At 55.8% G+C, this 24,897-nt stretch overlaps 1 protein-coding gene across 2 annotated transcripts; it reads right to left on the bottom strand.

Moving 5' to 3' along the window:
- Positions 1–3,386: 3,386 nt before the first annotated feature.
- On the bottom strand, positions 3,387–17,098 carry KCTD15 (potassium channel tetramerization domain containing 15). 2 transcript variants are annotated; one of them, XM_055553095.1, is made up of 7 exons: positions 16,958–17,098; positions 15,207–15,305; positions 13,541–13,633; positions 12,721–12,896; positions 7,741–7,885; positions 5,163–5,468; positions 3,387–4,059 (listed from the first exon to the last, which is right to left on the bottom strand). In XM_055553095.1, the coding sequence occupies exons 3-7, from the start codon at positions 13,604–13,606 to the stop codon at positions 3,901–3,903; spliced, it is 852 nt and encodes a 283-aa protein (XP_055409070.1). In that variant the 5' UTR covers positions 13,607–13,633; positions 15,207–15,305; positions 16,958–17,098; the 3' UTR covers positions 3,387–3,900. The 2 variants fall into 2 exon arrangements, with proteins under 2 accessions (XP_055409070.1, XP_055409071.1); XM_055553096.1 differs by having other exon boundaries at positions 15,207–15,302.
- Positions 17,099–24,897: the final 7,799 nt, after the last annotated feature.

Raw genomic sequence — 24,897 nt, 5'->3', positions numbered from 1 at the left:
CTGGCCCTCCAGCTTGATCTAGAACTGCCCAGTGGCTTGAGTCAAATGCTCTGCCTCAAACTGAAGATTCTCTGGCAGCTCCTGACAAAGATCCCACTTTGTCATCCCCTTAGGGGAAACTCCGATCTTATGGGTCCTACAGTGTCCTCCAGGGCCACTGCAGCTGACCTCTTGTGTCTGGGGAATCAGGAGGGTACGAAGGGCCCAGTGGGATGGGGCCATCTTAACTGACAGCATTCTCCAGAGATCGCAGGACTGCCTCCTGGATGGGGAGCAGGGTAGCCCCCAATCCTGTGCTCTAATTTAGGCTCAGCTAAATTGGTCTTCCCTTGGTCAGGAGCCATTTCTCGCATCCTTACTTCTCTACCCGTTTGTCAGCTGGTTTGGTTTGGTTTGGTTTATATATGTGCATGCATGCCTGCTCAGTCGTGTCTGACTCTTTGCAACCCCATGAACTGCAGCCTGCCAGGCTCCTCTGTCCGTGGGATTTTCTAGGCAGGAATACTGGAATGGGTTGCCCTTTCCTCCTCCAGGGGATCTTCCTAACCCAGTGATCTAATCTGAATCTCGTCCATTGTCAAGCGGATTCTTTACCACTGAGCCACCTGGGAAGCCCCTGGTTTACATATGCTAAGTCACTTCAGTCGTGTCTGACTCTTTGCAACCCTATGGACTGTTGCCCATCAAGCTCCTCTATGGGATTTTCCAGCCAAGAACACTGGAGTGGGTTGCCATTTCCTCCTCCCAGGGGATCTTCCCAGCCCATCGAAACTGTGGATTCTTTACCACTGGCTACCTGGGAAGCCCCTGGTTGACATATACTCATGAGCAAAATGAATACAGTGTAAAAGGGCCCAACTCTCCACAGCAACTCTTTACCTAGACCAAGAAGGCTCAGTATGTGGGACTAGGGCTACTCAAGGTCCTTATTCAGTGGTCAAGCCAAGTCACAAGTGTGAGGGCAGTGGCTCCAGAGTAATCCACACCAGAGTACCTTTTTGTGGCTGCCTCGGTGGATCAGAAACAAAGCGCTAGAGCTGGGTGTATAATTTATAAAATATCCTTTATTTATTCTATGGAACACAGTCAAGTGGGAGCTTTGGGAAAAAAAAAAAAAAAACTTAAAGATAATAGTGTTGTGACCTGGTTTTGAGCCCCATTGGTCAGGACAGGGGCCAACATCTCCTGCTGTGGCTTTGACAAATTCTCTCCTGCACGGGCAGAGAGGTCTGGTGGGAAACAGGCAAGTGTTGGCACAGTCAGCTGTCCAGTTGCTTATAATCAAGAATAATTTATGGAAGAGCAGAAGTAACATTTATTCTGCTGGCTTGTGATCAAGAGATTACTTACAATCTAGTATATTCATTCCAGGAAGTATAAAAATGTCTTTACTTATTGTTTATGGGGACTCTCTTAGAATTTTAGCATTTCTTTGGGAACACAGTATTTCTCCACAAATTTAGAAATTCCCTAGCTTATATAAAATCAAACTTCCTGGTTTGACTTAATTAGTAAGGAAATAATTAAGAGTAACATTCAGTAAGGTAGTTACTCTTTTTATTTATTTTTTTAGCACAATGGTTTAATCAAAGATGGTTTGCTTGAAAATGTTAGGGGATCTCCACCAACGGGCAACTATGCTGGCTATCATGCCAGAAAAATCCATAAACGCACGCACCACTGAGCTGTTTTCACCAGACTTCCTTTCTAATAAACACAACACTTTTTCCTCCTCTCAGATGTGAACCTCAGAAGCCAAAATGCCCATGTGCCAACTGTAGGCATGTTGCTGAGCAAAGAAGGCTGGCAAATCTGCCCAGCAAATTCACTCTATGGTGGGATGGCAACAGCTTTGTGGCCTTGGAGGAGTGGCTGTGCATGCCCTCCAGGCAGGGCGAGGTTGGTGGCCCCTAGCAGCAGGGGAAAAGGTCCTTGCTCAGTTAGAACATAAGGACTTGGAGGGAAAATACAAACAGGCTCATTAAAAGTGGACATCTTGTGAATACGTTCCAACTCCTCCCCCTGCAACACCCCCCACCCCACCCCGACCTAGGGGGACCTGCAGCTCCCCATGCTTTCGCCGGCTGCATGTCCCCAGGCTGACCTGGGCCAGGGACTGCCACCTTCTCCTACCGCTCTGTGGTGCTCCAAAGAGGACGTCAACCCTCAACCAAAAAAACCAGAGGGAAAAATCACAAACGCTGAAAACTGGGTTCAAAAGCTCCCCCGGACACCTTTGGTTTGCCTTCCCCCAGCTTGTATCTGGTTAGGGGCTGTGAATCAGAATTCAGAAACTGTGCTGCCCAGAGGGGACAAGGTACAGCCGTGAGGAAACACCCCAAAGCAATAAATAACAGCCAGCTCGGGACCCTTGTCCCTTGTCCCTGCCCCTCCCCCAACTACCACCGCTGGTTTTTCCTCCCTGGAACCCAAGGAATCTCATCCCCAAACCTCCCTGCTGGGCACGGAATGCTGGAATCTGGCTTCCCGCTTGGGCACAGGACGGAGCCTCAGTCTTTCGCTTTATAGCATCATTTATGGCATGAACTAGGAACATAATGTGTTTACACAAACACACGACAATTGTACATCAGCATCTTTACAATATTAAAGGAATCATATACAAGTCTACAGGCATCGTACAAGGGGTGGGGCCGGCCGGGACGCCCCACCCGCCCAGCAGTTCTCTGCAGTTTCTCCACCCCCTGGGGAAGAGCCATCTGGGGAGGGGAAGTGTGACAAGACAGGGGGTATCCATCTTTGGGCCTGTCATCTGGGAGGCAGCAGGTCTCCGAGGACTCCAGCAGACAGTCCTCGTTGGAATCTGGGGCCAAGAACCCAAGGTCTGACTGTGTCCAGGTCTTACTGGCAGACTAGTGTAACCATAGTTTAATTAAAAATTCAGTATGCAGGTGAGTGTGGGAAAATCAGAGTGGAGGACGGCTTCCTGAGCTGGGGACCCAGAGGAGGCTGCTGACAGATGGGCTCCTCCACCATGGGGCCCATTCCTGAGGTAAGGATGCAGCGTGGCCCCGGTGCTGATCCCGATGGGGAGTGACTCCTCTCAGAGCCCGTGAGGGTGCACACAGATAGAAACCAAAGCCCCCAGGCATGAGTAGGTCAAGTGACGCTCAAGTGTGGCCTGTGCCCCAAGCGGCAGCAAAGACAGGGTCTCCAATGGTCCCAGAGTGGTCCCTCCCCCACGCCCATACCACCCTCCTCCCAGCAGCCCCACCCCATGGGGCCATGTTTCAGCCCCAATGGCACTGCCATGCCTGCCCTCTGTCCCTAGAGCAGGGACTAGGAGTCTCCAAGTCCTGTTCTGCAGGAACCCGGGCAGAGGGTCCCGCAGCTCTTCCACCGCCCCCACACAGACGTGCTGCCGCGTCCCACTGAGCTGAGCACCAGATAAAGAAGCAGGGGTCCTTGTCGGCCTCTCTGACTTGTGCACTGACAGTTACTTCCATCTTAAATACTGTAGAAAAATAAGCCATCTCTGACGCAAGAGACCCACTGGAGTCTGCCGCATGGAGAAAGACGGACAGCTCCTCTGGAGTGGACCGGGGAGGCCTCTGCTGACCCTGCCTCTGCACGTGCAGAGCCTCCAGGGTGCTGTACCAGGCTGGGAGCCCAGGGGCCCAGATGACTGGTGGCGGAGTTCCGCCTTGGCATCTTTGGGTCACATCCACGGTCCTCTGGTGGACATGCCTCCAGCATCCCACGTTCTGTTATGATGCCCTGGGCCTTGGGGCTCCCCAGGCGGGCTCTGGACCCTCCGGCCCCACCCTCAGTCTCATGCCCACTGCTAAGCAGGCATAGGCAGAACTCCCCAGCACTGTTTCCAGGTCCCTGGGGGTGTCCCTAGGGCCAAGGGGCCTCAGGTGGACACTGAGGCAGGGCCTAGTCCAGGGGCTCCTGCTTTATTCGGACGGCAGTGGGGGTGGGCTGTGGTCGCCGCTCCTCCCGGCAAAGCACATACTCGCTGAACTGGGAGGAGTCCACGCCCCCCCCGCAGGATGCAGCCACGCTGAAACCCCTCTGGAAGAGCCTCTCCAGGACCTGCCAGGGAAGAAACAGGGGTCAGCAGAGCCCAGCCGCAACAGTCTGCCCCCCCGGGCCTGGTGGGCAGGTGGGCACTTGCCAGACCCCTTCTCCTGACAGGGGTCTGGGCACAGCCACCAGCGGGGCAGCCACAGAAGGGCCAGGGCCCCTTAAGAGATAAAACCTGGATGGGTGCCATCCCACTGCCCTCGGGGGTCCACAACCTTGACTGGGCCCCTCTCTCCCAGACACATGGTCCTGGGTCCCCCTCCCCCACTGAGGCCCCAGCAACAGAGACCCGGCCCCTGGCCTCGGGGCAGCCACCTGCTTCCCTGAGCTGGGAATCCCAGATGGTTTGAGGCCTGGGGCCTGATCAGCTCAAGGGAGCTCTCGGTGGAGAGGAGTCTCTCCAGTCTCTGCAGGTCTCCGTGTCCACGTGGGTTTGTGCCTCTGTGAGAGGGAGGCTCAGTCACTGTGTCTGACACCCGTGTCCTGCAACTAACTAGCAAGTTCTGAAGGACAGCCTACAGAGTTTTCCCTACCAAGTGTGCTCTGCCCCAACCAAGCCTGAAGCAGGAGTCTGCTCTTGGGTCTGGAAGAGCCTGTGGAAAATAGGCCCCCACTCCATCTGGGGCTTTCCAACTCTTAGACCCATGTGGGGAAAACCAGTCTAGAAATGCTCTGGGAAGCTGTGCCGTGGGTGCTGGTGGCCCCAGGTCAGCATGATGAGGAAGGGGGCTCCAAACCGCCCCCACTCTCAGCCTCTGACCTGCTGCTCCTACTGCCTGGGTTTAATTTGAAGCCAAAGTCAGACTCTGGGTGTCAAATGAAGCACACTTTGTTGAAAATACTCTAGGCCATTTTTATAGAACATCCTTTTGGAAAAAAAAAAAGCACAGATCAATTTTTTTAAGTCCATCCCCCAGGCGCCATCATTTAATTATGAGCGGGACATAAATTATGCATCGACACATTGTTGCCTTTTCTGTAAGATGGCACGGAGGGCCTCACCATCCCAGGGACCCGGCCTCCCCCCCCCCCCGCCACCAATCTCCCTCTGCCGCTGCCCCAGGGCTTCGGGGAGGCAGTGGGGGAGGAGGCAGGGGCAGTCCGGCCCTCACCTGCACCGAGTTGAGCCGGCAGTAGCCGTTGAGCGGGAAGCGGATGACATGCGTGGGGTCCTGGTTCCAACCAGCGTTGACCGAGTTGCACATGACGTCCCCGGTCTCAGGGAAGACCTCCTCGATGAGGGCCTTCTCGCCGCTGAGCGCGATCCGCTCGCCCAGGTCCGGCGTGACCCGCACCACCAGGCAGTCGCAGGCCCGGCTGCGGCGCCGCTGCTCCTGCTCCTGCTGCCAGCGCTCCAGCTCGCGCACCATGGGCTGTAGCTGGTAATAGCGCGCCTCCTCGTACAGCAGGCTGAAGTCCTGCAGGCATGCGCATACGGTGGGGGCTGTGGGGATCCGCCCTTCGGACTCCGGAGCTCCGCCCCCCCCGCCCGCTCAAAGTCCAGGGGAATTGTGCCCCCACCCCCACCCCCAGCACAATGTGGCTGGGATGGCTGTCTCCATTGTACAGATGGGGAAAGTGAGGCTCCGGTGAGAGTGTGCCCCCAAAATCTCTGGCCTCCGCCCAAGGGCAGTGGCTGGTGTGCACCTGTCCCAGACCCCATAAGCCCTTCCATCGGGCCCCAAGCCACGGGAGCAGCTTTATCCCCCTCCCCCAAAGCAGAGAGAAGTTTCTAGAAAGACCTGGAGGCTAGACTAGAGGAGCCTGAGGCTGTGTGGATGGTTGGGGACCCGCTGCCTTCTCTGAGAGGACAGGCTGGGGTGGGCACAAGGCAGCCCTGGCATCCCTCCCTGGAGATGCTCACTGTCCTACAGGGAGGCGAAAGGGACCTGCCTGGGTTGGATTTTCAGCAGCAGCAGCATCTACCAGACCTTTTCTGAGCCTTAGTTTCCTCGTCTATAAAATGGATGTTATCACACAGCTCAAAGAGTGGGTGAAGCTTAAAGGTCAGCAAGGTTGCTCCCTGCCTTCGCCAGCAGTGTGAGGAGGTGTCTGGGGCGGGCCCCACCTCTCACCAGCAGCTCAACCCCAGGCTGGCGGGCTCACACCAACCTCCCCTCAAGGCCCTGACGTTGGTCCCCTGCCCCCTCAAACACACGTCCACCCACACCCACCCTAGCCCTGAGCTGCTGATGACCCATGACCAGACCACTCAGCTCAAGTCCCGCTGGTGAGCCTGAGGAGCCCTGGGGGCAGGCAAGGAAGCCCAATCCCCAAAGCTGGGCCCACACGGCTGGCCCTAAGTCCCTCTGCCTGCTGACTGACCCTAGCCTTCAGAGTCACCCCAGGCCTGCCATCAGTCAAGAGCCTATCCTGTCAAGAACCACAAGAGTTCATCACAGCTTCATGCTGGGCCCCTGTTCTCATCCACTAGAGGTTTTAAATGATAATCTGCAAACCAAACCCCCACATCCTTCCTCAAAGCCCAGAATACCTCCCCCAGACGCCCCACCAGTTCTTCCACATAGGCGTGGAATGCTTCAGCCTGTTCTACCCTGGGCCTCCACACATCCACTTAGGGCTCAAGCTGCAGGTCAGGGGAACCCTCAAGCCCCCTGACCCCTGATATCCACACTGTGGCTTTTGCATCTTTTTCCCAAATGTGAATCTAATCGACCACTTTGTTCCACCTTCGCTGCCTCCGCCTTCCTGCTCCCTCCACATCCTTCACACAACAGATCTGAGGGTCCTGCCCCTACTCACCCTCCCTCTGCATTCAGGGTAAAACACCCAGAGTGCGAGGACCGAGGACTGGACACAGTCTGCAGCCTCTTCCTGCTCTTCCCCTCCCAGTTCACACAGCCCCAGGCTGCCACCTATCTAGCTCCCTACCCTCGCTGCTCCTCACCCCCAAGACCCTCATACCCTTCTGCCTCTGTTTCTCCATCATCACCCAGAGAAACACCCTTCCCTCCAAACCCACCCAGGCCAGCTTCCCCGTGGTTCCCTCTCACCGTACTTCCTGCTTCTCTGCCCCTGTGGAATTTAAGTGGTTTTCTGTTCAACATCTATCATCCCATAAACCATAACCATTGTGAGCACAGGACCTATGTCGGCCTTTTCCCACTGCATTTTTAGCCTGAGTTCAGTTGCTGGCACCGTTGGGTCCTCTGGGTGCCAGAAGGAAGGACATTTGCTGGTTGGAGCTGGGGTAGCCCCAGCCTGGATTTCCTGCCTCTGGGATCCCTGAGCCACAGAGGAGTCCAACCCTGGAGGCAGGACTCTCAGAACCAGGTTGGCTGCTGCAGACAGGCTCATCCCAGGACCGGGGGGTGAGAACTTTTGTTTAAAGTTCTTTTTGGTGTGGATCAGGGTGTTCCCTCTACCAAGTGCCGACAAGGACCAGCTTTGGGAACCTCTAACTCCTGTAACTCCAGCACATGACGGCCCTTCAGCATACAACTGGGGTAAGCGCTTGCTGTCGCTGCTTAATTGTTGTTACACCCTGATAAGTAAGCTAAAAATGTGAGAAAACAAAATTAGTTTAGAAAAACTGATTTTGCCCTCGGCTTCATCGTTTAAGTTTTTATAGTTGCCATGACAACCATGGGTCCGCTTATTAAGTCACAGCGTCCCCTGTGTAATGCCACTGCACAGGCTGTGCCGGGGAGCCGCCGGCTGCGGACTTACCTTGAAGTCATCAGGAAGCAGCAGTTTGGATGTCCGCAGGAAGCTCAAGACGTAGCGGAAAATCTCCCCATCCCGGTCGATGAAATAGTGTTGCTTCAAACTGTCCAGGACAATGGGCTCAGTGCCATTGAAGAGGCGGCTTATTCTGGGAGAGATGGAAGGTGGGATGTGGGATGGAAGGGCTGGTCTACTGCCCCGCCCCCCACTCCTTAGAGCCCACCCTGCTGGATGGGTGAGAGGCATTACATGAGTGATTCTGGGACTACACCAGGCCTGAAAAGGACGTGTGCACACACCGGTGGCAGCCGGGACACCAGCGTGGCAACTAGCACACACAAACGCCCCATCTACACTCACAAGCCATAGGCAGAGAGAGTCACACCCAGCTCTACACCCCTGTCCGCTGACACAGGTGACAGGTCTGGAAAACTACAATGAGACAGATACCTCGTCCCATGCGCACAAACCCTTGCCCAACAGACCCGCCCAGAAAACCCCCACCAACCATCAGATACCCCAGCCCACAGCCACATGCCTGGTGAAGACGTGTAAACCAGCCAAGACACTCCTGGGTCACACGCCTCACCCAACCTGCATGAACAAGCATTGGACACAACACACCCAGCAACAGGCACAGGGTCACACGGTCTCTGCCCTTGAGCACACCGACCACAGGCAGAACCAGACACATCCTGGCAAGGGACACACCAACAACATGAGTCCATCAGAGAGACAGCTACACACACTCAACAAACTTACAAATGATCCACCCACAGCTTCGGCTCAGGGCAGACCAGAGGGACAGCACATGTGGGTGCAGTCACAGGGCACAGACACCCACAGTCCAGTGTGTGCACACACACAGGCACGTAAGTGTGCACACCCGCTACAGCATGTGACACCTGCCACAGGGTGTGCACACCAGTGAGGGGGGTACTGGGAGGGAGGCAGCTCCCAGCACCCCATCCTCTGAAGGGTGCTGGTTCTGATGGAAGCATAGGACCTGAAGGACGCTCTTGGGGAGCCCCGACGCCTGGCCCCCTCCACTTCCGGGCGGAGGAACCAGGCCTCCCCACTGCCCAGGGCGGCAGGCTCTGGTTTGGCTCACGTCCCCTGCAGACCCCAGGCCCCAGTGGGGAGGGTTAGGATCCCCTGAAGAGGGGTGGGGGACATCAAGAGCTTGACTCGGGAATAGGAGGGAGGTTGGCAGGGTCTCGCCAGGGACACCACCTCGGCAGGCAGGCCACACACGCGTCCCCAGATGAACTCAGCATAGCCTGGGAGAAGGGTGGCTGGATCCCGGCCCCAGGCCTCCCAGCTCAGTCTGTACAATTCAAGGCTCAGCCCCCTCAGTCTCTACCTGCAGCGGCAAGGACCTCCAGGAAAGTTCCCATCTCCCTCGGCAGCCCATCCCACCCTCCGCTCCAAGTCACCGCTCTCAGGCTGTCTCACCCCTGCCACCCAGGGCAACGAGCTGGGTAGAAGCTGAGGGGTCACAGCACCCACAGCCTCTCTAGGGGCCTCCCACCAACAGTGTCTGCTCTGCTGGCCTGGCACACTCATCAGCCAGGAGGGTGAGTGACTAACCCCTTTTCACTCTGGGGACATGGCCCAGTAGGGCTGTATATATGTCAAGGCTGCCTCATAGATGAGTGTGAGCGGGTCAGAACCCATGGAGAGGTGTGGAGCAGCCTGAGTCTGTGAAACCAGGGCTGCGGTCACCCAGATACAACTCACCTCGGAGTTCCGAAAGCCATGGAGCCCTCTTGACCTCCCCAGGTCTGGTGACAATGACACTGGGGGACCCTCCCCTGCTGGCAAGCTCTGTGGGCTCCATGCCTGTTCTAGGTGGTAAACTCCCCAGACCTAACCTCAGCAGAGCACGGGCATCCAGATATCAGAACGAAGGCCACCTAGCATGCCTGGAGACAGACGGGACGGAGTGAGGCTGTCAGGCACCATGGGCAGTCATCAGCAGACCACAGAGGGACCCCACGTGGCACCGGCAGGAAGACGGAAGAGCCACGTCTACAGGTCAGCCTCCCCACGGAACTTTCTCCAGCCTTCCTGGTTGAGCTCAAGCGTTCTGTGCAGCAAGCAATATTTCCAGGCCCTCTGTGTTGCAAACCCCTCAGACCATCCTGGTGGTCTAGGGGACTCCTGGTCCACCACATTCCAGGGCTGCCTGGGTTCTAGGTCGTCTTAAGGGTCCAAGGCTAGAAGGCTCTCAGTCTGTCTTATCTTGGGACTGCCTGGTTCTAGGTCTTTCCATGGTTCAGCGTCTCTTCCCAGCCTAAGGCCTCTCGTGCCCTCAGGGTCTGAAGCTATCAGAGAGGTGTGCAGCTTGAGGGAAGGTTAGGGCAGTCACCTCAAAGGCACCCACTGACACTTGTGAGGTCTTAAAGAGCCTGTTCCTACCCCGGGCCACCCTCCAAGGGAGGCTGTAAGTTTGGGGTACTGACTTCAGAAGGTGTACAAGGAATAAGCTGGCCAGTTCTGACCCCAGCTTATAGGGATAACCTTCTTTTTTCTTCTTTCTTTTTTTAAAAGTTTTGGCTCTAATTTCCTGGATGTTTCAGTGGTTACACCTAGGTTTACTTCCTAGGTTCCTGGACATTGGTGGCCTCCCACAGCCAGGATGGACACCAGCAAGGGGCTGAGATGCAGGAGCTAAGTGATGTCCAGCAAGCGTGGAGGCAGACACAGGAGTCCACTCCCAATCCCGGGAAGCTGGGCTGGGCGGGTTCCGGGCAAGGACCTTTGGCCATCCTGGGCTGACTAGCACCCATGGGGGCTCCCTGCTATGGAGCCGCCCTGACCAAACAAGAACAACAGCCCAGGCCTAGCTCTGTGGGCACAGGGTCCGAAGGGGTGAAGGCACAAGCCCCCTTATCTCACAGCATTGCCCAGGGTGGGACTTGACATCCAGAACGAGCCCCCTCCCCCGGTGACCTTAACACAATCCTCTATTTCCAGGTGACTTATAACCTCAGTGACCCTGGGTGAGCCACTGATCATTCTTTCCAGAATTAGTGAAAAACTGTTTTGTTTTAATTTTAACGTTCACTCAAAGAAGGAAGAGAGACATCTGAAGGGCTCCAGCCAGCACAGCTGCCCAATGCACATGTCAGGCCTGGCCTGACCCACTGTCCTGACTGTCCAAGTCATTCCACCTCCATGGCCTCTAGGCCAGAGCTTCCGTCTCAGGAGCACCTCTCCTGCGGGCCAGGCCAGGCAGAGCCATCCAGGCAGAATAGCAGATTTATCCTGAGGTTCAGCCCCGGGGAAGAATGCAGACTGCCACCCCCTCTGGGCCCATCCTGGTGGCCCGAGGGTCCCACAGGTCGTGGGACCATTGAGGCAGCCTGGCCAGGGGGCCTGCCCCAAAGCAGGATGTGGGGGGGGGGGCCTGTTTGGACAGCTGGGAGGGGAGGACCACCCCGCCCACCAAGCTCCAGGCAGCAGCAGGGAGGCAGAATGAGGAGGCTGGTCCTCCCAGGCCTGGGCTGTGATTACTCCAGAAAGGCAAGTGTCTGATTTCCAGAAACACTTTTCAGAGAGGTGGTGGGCAAGGGTTTTATGAATGTCACTCGCAAATGTCAGCTGATTAAGGGATGATCTATCTCAAACAACGCGTGAATGCCGCAGAAGGCAAAATTGAAATGAAATAAGCAGAATCCATCTCCCATCCTAGACAGGGCCCTGCCGGTTAGTGTCAGACTCTGGCAAGTTACCACCAGGCCAACATAGCCAACGTGGCCTCCTGGCTGCTGCCCCCCAAGGTCCCCAGGTCACAAGTGCCCCAGGCCTAGCCTCTGTCTGTGGAGAGGGAGAGCTCCAACCACATCTGCACCCCACACCCCAATTCTGAACCAGACGCTGCATCGGCCTCCAGTGGTCCCTCCTCCAGGGCACCCCCTTGGCCTCCAATGCACTCTCTATGCAGCCACCTCCACACACTACAAATCCTTCCTCCATAAGCAACCACACCAGTGACAAGGCGGCTACATCAGAAAGCTTCCCAGAGACATCCCTCGGCGTCTGGGGGATTAATTAACTCCTCTTTTTATTTTAAATGTCTAAAACAGAGGTGATGCCCGCAGGCGTGGCCCTCCCACTGCCAGCCCTTGGGGGTGGCCACCTTGCGGTACCCGGAATGGGCGGTCCCGGGCTCAGCCAGCAGCATGCAGCATCACCTCCCGGAGCTGCTCAGAGACCCATCCCACCTCCGGTCAGCCCTGCTGTTACATGCCACCGGAGAAACCTAGGAGAGAAATGCCCGACAGGCAAGAGCAGGGCAGTGCCTGGAGCCCCCACAGGCTCAGGAGTCAGGGGCACCAGGGAGCCGGGCAGAGGGTAAAGCTCCCTGGTCAGAGATCCTTCATCTGCTGATGGTGCTATGTAGCTCATGCTTGTCCATAGCTGTGGATATCCCCGGACATCCTGGAATTCTTAGCCAGTCACTGCCACCCACCCCCTCCCAACTCCAAAGGGGCCTGCTGCTAGCCCTGAGGGTCCAGCAGTGGCCACTCAAACAAAGATGACAAATAGCAGCTGCCCCCCACCCCCATCCTTGAACTTATGCACTATCCTAGTGGTTAAGACTTAGAAATAGGATGAACTACTTCTCCCCCAAATGATCCCAAGAAGTGCACCGCATGGCTCACAACCAGTCTCCTGCAAAGGCCAGGCATTGAGTCACACACAAGAGGAACCTGAAGGATCATGAGGTTCTCCAGCCAGCTAGCTGCTGGCCAGCTTCGGGTGGGGCTGGCTCTGAAAAGTGGCTTCTGCCAGTGGGTCAGGAGCTCCACCATTGCCACCAGCTCAGGGCCACAAGTCCCTGTGCTGAGCAGCCATGGGCAGGCGGATCTGGGAGCAGGGGGACCCTGGGGAGCCCCGTGTGTCGGCTGGCAGCAGGCTTCACATGTTTCCTATGGCCACCACACGCCCTGGTACCGTGAGGGGCTTGGCTCTTACCTGGAGTCTGGGTACTTGGTGAGCGTGGCCAGGCTGCTGGTGTACATGTGGCCGCCCACGTCGATGTGCACAGGCGCATTGGACTTCGTGAGCTGGGCTGGCAGCGGGATCCCCTGGGCGGCCAGGGGAGACACAGGCGACCGGGTGAGAGACAACCGAGACATGCTTCCTCCCTCCTGGAGATGGAAACAAGGGGCACAACAAGGGTTTCTCCACGACAGAGCTAGGCACTCCCTTGATTGCCATTGTGATCACAGATCTAATCAGATCACTTCTGCTTGTGCCTGATCACATATTCGCCTGACAAATTATGGCCACCACTGTAATTAAGTGTATTTGCATCATTTTCTTCAAAGTACCAGAGGGGGAAAAAAAGAAAGATGCTTATTAGCAATAAGAAATCAAGAAAAAAAATTTTTTTTCAAGGTGTCAGCCTCCAGGGGCATAAAACAAACTGCAAAATTCTAATTAAAGGTCGCAGGCTTATGTGTTAGATGTGAAATATCCCCTGACAAACGAATCACCAATTTGTGAATTGGGATTCAGGGGTTTTTGCAAGTTTGTCTCAGTAACGAGACACCTCTAAATTAGTGACTTCCTCAGCACCTAAGGCGTTGAGTTTTATACATGTAGTAAATTTCACATCAAATTAAGAGCATTTTTGTTTCGAGAAAATACATAATCGTACAGCCAGTCAACAGCCATCTCTTGAGCACCACGGCTATGGCTGCGAGGAAGGGCAGCCAGTGAGCAGGTGCTCAGGAAGAGGGCATAAAGGGGGCCACCAGCCCCTGACCCAGCCCACCCTGCCAGCTCTCACCGCCGTGCCGGTGCTGCCGTGGGCGTGAAGCGAGGACCCGCTCGGCCGCTCCTTGCGGTGAGGCATCTAGGCTTCCATCGCTGCCCAGAACGTCTGTGGGGAGCACCGACAAAACCAAACACGACTTACTCCTCAGTGGTCTTGGGTGCCGTGTCTCCCAGTCAAAGACGCTTATAATTGTCCTCTCGGAACATGCTTCCCAAGACCCCATGACCTACCACACAGACGGCAACTTGCCTGTCCCCACACCCCAAGGCAAGCCTCTGGGCCATCGGAGATTAGTTATACACACATGCACGCACACACATTCACTCACACACGTGTTCTCAGGGCAGCTCCATGTCTGCTAATTCAGCTAATGACAGTACTGAAACATATGCTCACCATTATTGCCCCCAAAATGTTTCAGAACAAATCCGATTTGCTTGGTATTTTGGTTTCGAGCCACATTACCAAGCGTGTCTCCTCTTGCTTCAGAGAGCACCCTGGGAACCACAGCTCGGAGAGGATCCCCCACCCTCCAGGGGCTGGAGAGCCCCACCACCGCTTTAAATACGGTCTCTGCAGTGTTAACATGCAGCCTGAGACTGGCTGGACCCAGAGAAGCCTCTTCCAGCAGGAGCCAGGGAAGAGCGAAAGTCACCAAGGAAGCCGCCGCTCCCCCTGTGGCTCCTTAGAGAGGAAAACTTGTCTTTGTTTGCCCAGCCTGCACCTCTGCAGCTTCTCCCCAGGCCCCCAGAAGGGTCTTGTCTGTGCCTAATATATTCCAGATCCCCTCAGGATCAAGCCCCAAGGCATTACAGAGATGGCCAGAAGGAGACAGCAGCTCAGCTAATGAACCCTCCTGCTTCTCCCTATAGTCACTCAGTGACTCTCCTCTGTGTCCCGGCCACCTGAAATTGTCCCACAGTCTCCAGAAGCTGCCTGAAGACATTCTGCAGACCCTACGTAGGAGGGTTGGAGAAGAGCAGTTTTAAGCAGACCGTTCCCCTGACCTGGGGCTGGGGAAGGTGGACACAGGGAATATCACCCCTTCCCCTCCCTCCACTGGCTTCCCCACACCTAAAGCTGTACTTATCTCTTGCAGGTTTAACCCCACCCTCCCTCAGGGATTGACTTTGTGCCTTGAAATTCAACATCCAGTTTTCATACATGGACCAAGGTCGAATGAGAATCAAAGCCTGCAAATTTCAGTCAGGTCATTCTCCTAGGATTTGTTCTGCCCTCCGTGTGCTGGCAAGTTCTCTGACAGGAAACGGGGGTGGGGGTTGCCATTAGCAGACAGTGATGTTTAACTTACAGCCATCCAGGGTCGGCTGCTTTTGGCATTCCTGAGTTCCCTCAAGTTTCAAGAAAGAAAACCAGGTCACTTATCTCAAGTTCTGAGAAACCAAAACACATCTCAGGAATGGGTTCTCCTGCCCTGGGAGGCTCTGCTGGGGGGAGGAGTCAGAAGGAAAGCCGCACTGAGGATAAACTGCTGGAAGGAATTCCAATGGAAATTCTATCAAAGCGGACAGCACCACGTTTGCCCTACTACCAGGACGCTGCTCGGAAGTGACATTTCACACCAAGTCCCCATCAAAAAGCTGCTCCATCCTGTTCTCACCCAGCCTCTTTTCCATCGCAAGCACAACCTGATGTTCACGGCAAACCAGACACTCACCATTGGAAGCCCCAGGCTGTACGCCTTGACGCGAACCTCCACTGCTCCCTCCGACAAACGCATCTGTGCTGGACAAGGACCCTTTCCCCGACACCACTGCTGAGGTCAGAAGCACAAAGTGGGTGCAGGAAAAGACACAAGTTCATTCTGCCAGCACCCGCATCAAACCCATGACCCATCCCCCGCGCGCCACGGTCCTCCCGAGGTCGGCCAAGACCGCCTGTTGCAGGGGCCTCGGCGGTACCGGGCTCCACGGCCCGGCCGGCGGGTTTGCAAACTGGTTGGGTATTGACCCGTTTCTCCGAGCTGAGGCGGGAGCCCCGGGTCCCATGCCCGCCCGCTGCCAAGCCCCGCCCGCCAGAGCAGAGGGAAGCGAGCAGAATGCCACGCTCATTTACACACAAAATGATTTTGTGTCCCATTGTGCTCGCAGTTGTTCAGCTCTCTGGGGGTGATTAAACTGGCTGAGCTGCGGCAGCTTGAGACGATTTCACTAAATCGCTTCTTCGTGAAGTCGCTTCTTTGCTAAGCTGTTATTTTAACCATAAAAGGTAAACAGAAGGCGCCTGGAGAACTCTCTTCAGCTCTGCGCCCAGGGCGCCAGCCCCGGGGCCAGAGAGCCGGGGGCCTGCCGAGTTGTCCAGGAGGTGGGCCAGAAGGGAGGCAGGCGGGCCACCTGGCGCGCGCCTGCCCTGCCGCGGAGCCCGCCGGCCGGTGTGAACTTCGGGGCGGCCGGAGCCGGCTGGGCCCAGGCCGGCGGTGCCGCGGGGCTGGGGTGGCCGCGGAACCCAAACCGCCTGGCAGGACCTGGAGGGTGTGCAGCAGGGGCGGGGCGGAAGACGAAGTTAAATCAAGAGGCAGACACTTAGAGACCACAGATGGGAAGCTCGCCTAATTAAGGACGTAAAAGCGCTTTTGTTCTCAAAGTTTATTGTTGCCAGGGTTTAAAAAAAAAATTAATTGAAACTAATGCTGTTATTCACTCGTGCAGTTAAATTCCTCCATGCACATTTGAGACACGGAGTGAAAACTTGAAGCTTATCTTTTTGCAGTCGGGGGTGGGGGCAACGGGAGGACGGAAACACGCTCCAGCTACAGGGGAGGGGGTAGGCATTTGCGAGTGTGAGCGGTGCCCGCGTCCAGGTCAGGGGCTACCGCCGGGCAGCAGGGATCCCGACGCGGCGATCGCGTCTCCGCGCGGCCCGCCTGGGGGCTCCAGACCCCGAGCGCTTGGAACGACCACCGGCGCGCCAGCCCCTCCCGCTCCGTCTCGGACTCGCGGGTGGGCGTCACAGGACGCACGTCCGTCCCGTTGGAGACTTTTCCTCGCTGATTTGGACACCAAGCCGGGCCCAGTCAGCCTGAAGCCCAAGCTGCGTGAGCCGGGTTCTGACCTCGGAAACTCGCCGGCCCTGCAGGGCGTTCGGCCCTGCACCGAGGCCCGAGTGCAGGGACCTGAGGAAACCCCCACCCCACGCCACCCCACCCCGCGCGGCAGGAAGCTCGCTGACCGCCCGCGAGGGGAGGGTCCACCCGGGGCGAGGGCCGGCCCACGTGGGCAATCCCCCACTCCTGCGCCAGGCCTTTGTGCTGGGTGCCCCCTCGCCGTCAGCCCCCGCCGCCCTGCACCCGGACAAAGCAGCCGCCCCCGCCCAGGTCCGAATCCCGGCCGGGAGACTTTCCGGGTATTGCAGCCACTTCAGGGACAGGGGTGCGCGTCGCTGAGTGGTGGCCGCCCGCGCGGTGCTTACCTCCGAGCCGGAGCGGCGGATCGGGCTCGGGTGCAGCCCCCGCCCCCCGCAGCCGCCGGTCTTGGGAGCCGGGCTCAGCCTCGCAGCCTGTGCTCGCTGCGCGGGTCGCTCCGGTCTCGTCCTGGAGTTACTTTCTCTCTCGCCCCCAACCCTCCCCCCACCCACCCCTCCCGCCCCGGCCCCCGCTTCGCGCGGCCCCTCGCTGCGCGGCGCGCCGGGGCCTCCCCTCCCCGCCCTCCCCTCGCCTCCTCCCCTCCTCGCGGCCGCCGCCGCCGCCTCCTCTTCGCGCCGCTCTCCGGCTGCCCTCCCGCCGCTCCCACCTCCTTTCCTCCCTCCTCTCTTCTCCAGCGGCCTTCTCCGACTGCTGGCGAGAAAACCAGCCCCCCCACCTTAGCCTGTAGCCCGCACCCCGTCTCGGCCGAGCCCGGACGCAAAGGACAGCGATTCGGCTCAAAATTAACCCAGCGCGGCGAGCGCGAGCGGGAGCGCGCGGCGACTCCTGGCTCGGGGCTCGGCTGTGCCGCGGGGCAGAGGATTAGAGTCGCAATTAGCTCCGCGCGCCCGCGCCTGCCGCGCTCGGCGACAAAAATGCGCCGTTTCCCTTCCTTTAGCCGGGCGAGTACACCCGCCTCCCCCGGAGCCCGCGCCTTCCCGCCGGGGCCTCCGCCAGGACCCTCCCGGGAGCGGTGCGCCCAGGCCCCCGCGCCCTCCGCCGCCCAGCCCCCCGCCCCCCGCCGGCCAGCCACGCGGCGCCCAGGCCTCCTCCGGGCTCGGGAGGGGGCGGGGGAGAAGCTGATTTTAATCATTGTCATTTCATCTGATGTAATATTTCCCCGGGCGCTTTCAGCTGGGCATAAATTTTCGGCTCCCAAATAAGTAACACAGGGCACGTTTCTCACATTTCTTGACTCCTCGGTTACAAAGAGGAGAGCAGCCGCCGCCGCGGCGCCCGGGGGAAGGGGCGGGACTTGGGAAGAAAGTAGGCTGCGAGTCGGCCGGGGCAGGAGAGGAGCTGGGGGCCAGGGCCACCCCTCCCCCTCCCAAGCCGTCCTCCCTGAGTCCCTGCCCCGACTGCCCCTCTACCGGGGCGCAGCGCCGCGCGTGACGTCTGCGGACGCGCGGTCTGCCACCGCCGGGGAGGGGAGCACGGGGGGCGCCCGGCCGGCCGCCCGCGGCCAGACGCGCCATTTCCTTTCCGCGCGCGGCGCGATGGAGACGTCTACCGCCAAGACTCCTCGCGGCACCGAGGCCTGCGCTCCGGGCGTCCCCTCGGTCCCCGGGTCGGCTGCCCCTTCCTCCTTCTCTCCTACCTCCTACCTCCTCCTCCTCCCCTTCCTCTTTCTCCTGTTTCCCTTGCGCCCCGTCCGTCCCCCCCGCCCCCCTCCTCCTGGACCATTTCCCGGCTCCTAGGAAACAGAGCGCGGAGCCGCCGGTGCACTCCACCCCGCCTGCACTGCGCCCCCGTCCGGCTCTCCCGGGACGCCCGGGCCAGAGCCAGGCTCGAGCTGGAGGACCGGTGCGCTCCGGCCCGGAGCGGCGTTGGGGCCCCCACCCCGAGCTCCAGCCGGATCTGGACGCCCTCTAGCGGCCTCACTCACAGGGGGCGCTCGGGGCGGCTCCGAACCCGGGCGGGGGAAGGTGGTGAGAGGAGGACCCGGTGGGGGCCTGCCTGCGTTGACCAGGGGACCTCGCGCGTGGAAAGAGCTCCTGTAACTTCTCCACGCGGGAATAAGCAGAAACTTCCCTCCAAGGGAAGGTTTTATTTATTTATTTATTTATTTTAGAGCTCGAACTACAGGAGAAGGGGGAAATTTTCTCATTAAAGTTACATCCCTGCAGTTAGTTCAATTACTTGATATATGCAGAAGATGTTGTAAATTTATAGATTTAAATAGCTTACAAAGATGCCGCAGGCCCCATCAGTTAATTTCCTTAATTTATGGATTTTTAGCTGCTCCTAGAACAGAAAGGGGCCGTGGAAGTAGGTCAGGGATCTGTGCAGCGGCTGCAGCACGGCCCAGGGGCTGCCCACCCTGCTCCCCACGCCCTGGCGCCCCCCAGACTTCTGGCTCCCAACTCGGTCCTGACAGTACCAGTCTTTGCTCTCTACATCTGGGCCAGGCCCTGCAGGTCTACTTTGCTCCCTGGTGACTGCCCCAGTCTCTCCAGGGCTGCTCAAGGTTAAGGAGCAGCAAAGCCCACATCTACACCCTTCCCTTCCGGCACTGAGGGATGGACCCAAATAAGAAGTGAAGCAAGTATCCAAATACTTGGACCTCCAGGGTCCTCACTTCAGTGCTGGCTGGGATCACAAATGGAGAAGGGCATGTGTAGATAAAACAAACCTTTTCAGCCTTTGAGTGCTTAGGGGGAAGGAGGAGGCATCAGGAAGTCAGGCTCCCTTTGCAGGAGCACCAGGGTGCAGGCTCAGTCATGTTCCACTCTTTGCAACCCTATGGACTGCAGCCCGCCGGGCTCCTCTGTCCATGGGACTTTCCAGGCAAGAATACTGGAGTGAGTTGCCATTTCCTCCTCCAAGGGATGTTCCCCACCCAGGGGTTGAACCCCAGCCTCCTGCATCTCCTGCATTGCCGGAGGATTCTTTACTGCTGAGACACCTCGGAAGGCCCATTGAGAAGCACAGACCCACTGAAAACCTGCTTGTCATGGGGCTGTCCCTGTGGCTCCCACCACCCCTCACCACTTTCCCCTCGCCCCCAGGTGTCTGCTAGAGCTTCTTTGTTTTGTGTTCAATATGGGTGAATATATACATATAAATTAATACTTAGAAGATGGGTATAAACCAAACTGTTTTAGGAAGCCACATGGCGATGTGATTAGTATTGGTATTCATGATTTAACATTTCTTTTCCCACTAGATGAAGTTTCTAAGATTTGCAAGGTACATGTCAAGGACGGGTGTATAAATGGATTTTTATTTATTCACAACTCCAAGACTAATTGCTTCTCTTTGCCTCAAGGCCACGAGATTGGTTTTAATATGACACTTCAAAAGTATTCATGGGACTACAGAGATAGTAAGTGTCATTGTTAAAGAGACAGATCTCACCGTGGTACTGGTGACCCTGCAAAGAGGAGGTTCCATTTCATTTTAAATTCCTCGATGTTTTTTTAAGAGTTTCACTTTATACCAACTGTATTAAAAATGCACAATTTAATCGAAATAAGAACTGACCATTTTGGAAGACCTTTATTTCCTTAATATTGCTGGGAACTTTGTTTTCATATTCCTGAATCCTTTTATTAAAGAGCTGAACTTTATACGTGTCATTAAGAAGAGTAAGTTTGGGCCATAATTTATTCTCAAGTGTTTTAAAAGTTCCCGGCTAAATGTCAACCATCTTTTACATTGAGAGACTTGGACATGGGCTGTGATAGGCACTTAATGATCTGTGGTGTATAATGTAATGGTGAGGGTTTGTTGTTTTTTTTTTAATTGAAGATATATAATTAGAACTGAAAACATACTGAAACATCTTGTGAAATACATCTCGTTTCATTACTATAGTCCAAGAAATTGGATGTGAGTGATTGGATGAAATTGGATGTGAGTCTAATCAGAATGGAACTTGCTTTATCAGTAGATTTGACTAGCCCTTGAGCCCTTATGGTTTACATATTTTAAAAAGTGGGTTCAAACCTGAGCTTGCTTTGAGGTTGCTGTCCATGAGTTCACACGAAGCTGATGCAGGTTGGGCCCTGCATCTAGGTGCTGTGGATAAGACAGTCTCTGGACATTTCACAGTGGTTTCCAGTGTAATTTTGTATTTTGTTGGGGCTGTCTGCAGACTATATTTTAAGATGAAGACCTAAATAAGAAAATGAGGTCCCAGGGTCTGCTGAACTCAACCTTTTCAGAAAATGCATGACCAGATAGCAGATGAACAGGCTGTATGTAACACAGCGGCTGCTGTCTGAGAGGGGCGAGTGTGGGGTGGTGGGTATGGGGAGAGGCTGGGGTGTTGAGGCAAGGCTGTCTGCTTCCCCACCCCAGGCTCCCTGGGGTGAAAACCAGACCCCTGTAGGTCTGTGCCCACCTCCAGGCTAGAATGGAGCCAGCCTGTCCCAGAGATCACAGTCTGACATCTACTTGACCTCTTCCTCCACACCAGGAATCCCCCAGTCTTCTCTCTAGGATCCCAGTGAACCTGGAGAATAAAGGGGGTAGTGAAATGGGGGGTGGTTAGTGCTGCCCTCTGCAAACGGAGCTCCTGACTGTCAGCCAGTTGACCTAGTCCCTGGAGAGTTGCAGTCCAAACATGACTGAGAGATGGGAGGTAATAAAACAGGACCACCCAGCCCTCAGGGAGTTTTGCCCAGTCCCCAACACCATGCTCTGAGGGACTTCTGCTTCTGATGGAGCGAAAGTAGAGCCTATCTGCAGGGGCTATAGACCATCCCCTCCTTCTTGCCTTCTGCCTGCAACCCAGGTATCCTGCTCAAAGCCAAGCCACCTGCCCTCTCCAGGAGCCAGCATCAGGGTGACAGTGAGACAAGACCAGGAATCCTAACATGGTGGCAGTTTGTGGATGACCTCTAGGGGATCAAAACCCCACCATTGATCAATATTTGGCATCTGAACCTTCTTCCCAAGAGAAGTTTCAGCATGTTTACCAGATTCTCAGAGTCTCTGTGAATTTGTGTGCAAGTAATAAAACTCTCTTGGAAGAAAAGTTATGACAAACCTAGACAGCAAATTTAAAAGCAGAGACATCACTTAGCCAACAAAGGCCCATCTAGTCAAAGCTATGGTTTTTCCAGTAGACCATGTACTGGTGTGACAATTGGACCATAAAGAAGGCTGAGTGATGAAAAATTGATGCTTTCCAACTGCGGTGCTGGAGAAGACTCTTGAGTCCCTTGGACTGCAAGGGGATCAATCAGTCCTGAAGAAGTCAACCCTGAATATTCATTGGAAGGACTGATGCTGAAGCTGAAGCTCCAATACTTTGGCCACCTGATGGGAAGAGCCAACTCACTGGAAAAGATCCTGATGATGGGAAAGATTGAGGCAGGAGGAGAAGGGGGCGACAGAGGATGACATAGTAGGATGGCATCACTGACTCAGTGAACATGAGTTTGAGCAAACTCCAGGAGATGGTGAAGGACAGGGAAGCCTGGCATGCTGCAGTCCATGAGGTCGCAAAAAGTTGGACACGACTTAGTGACTGAACAACAAAACCCTCACAATGGCTTCATGATCAGGAAAGTAGATTTGTTTTGTATAAAAGCCAGTGGAGGCAGAGTGGCCCTGAAGTCCACTCGGAGACTCGGCAGAGTGTCCAGGGACCCAGGCTCCCTCCACTTTCCCCTGCCATCCTCTGCACACCCTCCATTCTTATGCCATGTCCTGCCTGGTTTCAAAATAATGTAGTTCAAAGCTTCCTGCGCAGAGAACAAGGAGGTGCTCCTGAAACCGTTTGGTGGTGTATCAGGGGCTCCGAAGAGCTCCAGTACCATAGTCCTTTATGTCACACCCTGGGAACTTACTGAGCTACAGTTTTATAATCAAAGGAAGAGTAGGGAGGGAGAGAAGAATTTCTTTCCCTTTCTTGAGTAGATATCATGCCTCCATCATCAGCTCCTCCTCCAGTTTGAGCAGGGGAGTTTTCTTGTCCCTATGTGTACAAGGTAAAGAAAGAAAGTGAAGTCACTCAGTTGTGTCCAACTCTTTGTGATCCCTTGGACTGTAGCCTACTAGGCTCCTCTGTCCATGGAATTTTCCAGGCAAGAGTACTGGAGTGGGTTGCCATTTCCTTCTCCAGGCAACCTTCCCAACCCAGGGATCGAACCCGGGTCTCCCGCATTGCAGGCAGACGCTTTACCATCTGAGTCACCAGGGAAGCCTGGTGCACAAGCTAGGTTCACAAATTATCCTTTTTCATGTATGCAGAGAGCATGTCCTAGGGATCATTGACTTCCTGAGCTCACTGGGCAGGATGTGGGTCTCATGCCAACATCGCTGTATTGTTTGGGGGCACGTCTCGTGCTTCTGTTGCCTGGTTTTGTTAAGCAAGCCTGCTTGGTTTTATGGTTAAGCAAACCTGCTCTCCTGAGTAATCATTAACTTACAGGGGTCTCCCATATTTTTTCTACTTACAATCCCCTAATAAGATTAACTAATCTATTAATTAATCACCTATTTTGTCCCTTTACCCTGTCCCTATCAATCCAGTGGCCCTCACAGCTCTCTCTGGCCCATCCCACTGGCCAACTTGCAAGCCAGTCCCAGGGAAAACGTGAACCAATCAGGCTTAGTCCTGGCCTGCGGCGGGGCTGGGGGTGCTGCGTGGGGAGGAAGGTAGACCCTGAGCACAGTCAGGATCTGCCTGGGGAAAGGAGGAGAGGATGGGTTTTGTGTTGGGGACCCCAGAGGTGAAGAGCTGTTGACCAGAACCCTGAGCTGGAAGGAAGGGACAAGTGTTAGTCTCTCAGTCGTGTCCAATTCTTTATAACCCCATGGACTGTAACCCGCCAGACTCCTCTGTCCATGGAATTCTCCAGGCAAGAATACTGGAGTCGGTAGCCTTTCCCTTGCCTAGGGATCAAACCCAGGACTCCAGCATTGCAGGCAGATTCTTTTACCATCTGAGCCACCAGGACAGACCCACCTGGAAGGAAGGCAGAGCCCCAAAGGGCACCTGCAGAGAGGCTGCCACACAGATGATGCTCCAGATCCTTCTAGAGTCCCAGAAGACAGCTGACCTGCCAAAATATGGCTGCCCCCAGGCAACCAAGCCAGGCCACTGGCCCCAGGCCCTCTGCCCTCCTCACCTCTGGCTTCCTCTCAGGTCTCTTTCTCTGGAGCTACATCAGTGAAGTCACGAGGTCCTCCCAGCAACCCCTCAGGGTTTGAAGACGAGGCTGCTCCCTGTCAGCAGCACCTGGTGTTCATCAGGGCCCTTGACATGTGTGGCTCTCCCCATGACACACACAGAAAAGAATTCCAGAAATATGAGGCTGTTGCGGTCACTGGGGGCCGACGAGGCCCTCCCTAGGGTCCTGCAGGCCTCTCAGCCAGTGTCAGGCTGGCCTGGACGCCTGGGAAACACCAAATCCTGCCCCTAAATGGCTTTGTGTGGCTGCCACTCGGGCTCCAGGCAACCACTAAAGTGGCCCTGGGTCACAGGACCCCAGGGGCCCTGCGAATGCATTGACACAGGCCTCAGGGAAAAATAGAGTTGAGACAGGGAGACAGCCTTTGATCAGTCAGCAACCTGCCCAGGGCTCCTTCCTCCGGCCAAAGCTCAGTATACCCACCGTCTTCCTTGTCCCAGGCAATTCATTCTCCCCGGGGCCTATTCTGTAGCAGCAGTCCCCAACCTTTTTGGCACCAGGAACTGGTTTTGTGGCAGATCATTTTACCCTGGACGGGGAGCAGGGGATGGTTTCAGGATGATTCCAACACGTTCCGTTAATTATGTACTTTAGTTCTATTATTTCTGACCAGCTCCGCCTGGATCAGCTAGCATCAGATCCGGAGGGTGGGGACTCCTGCTGCAGGGAGACAGTCTGTATATGGCAGGAACTTGGACTTCTGAGTACAACTGGGTGACCTTCGGTTTCATCTCACGAAGTCGTGTAGCCACTCCTGTAATGTGAGAACAGCAATAGTGCAGAGCTGCTGCCCGCGTTGGGAGATTTCAATGTGACAGCTAACATGGAGAACTGGGCTCAGCCCAGCGTAAGCACCCTTGGAAGGAGCATGGTTGCTCGCTCTTCCAACTGACCTTCCTGAACCTCTGGTGGGGCCTTCGTTACACCCCTGGATCCTGCTTCAAGCCCTGTTGGCCCAACACCTACCTACAGGAGACACCCATAATCTAGGGAAGGTGAGTGAGAGGGAGGCCCCTTGACTGCAAGATTTCGGGGTTAAAACCTCGTGATTGTATAATTAAGATAAGCATGTATACATTAAA

This window comes from Bubalus kerabau, chromosome 17 (genome assembly GCF_029407905.1).
Source record: "Bubalus kerabau isolate K-KA32 ecotype Philippines breed swamp buffalo chromosome 17, PCC_UOA_SB_1v2, whole genome shotgun sequence".
Taxonomy (NCBI): domain Eukaryota; kingdom Metazoa; phylum Chordata; class Mammalia; order Artiodactyla; family Bovidae; genus Bubalus; species Bubalus kerabau.
Note: the sequence above shows the minus strand (reverse complement) of the source record. Positions and strands in the feature narration are given on the sequence as shown.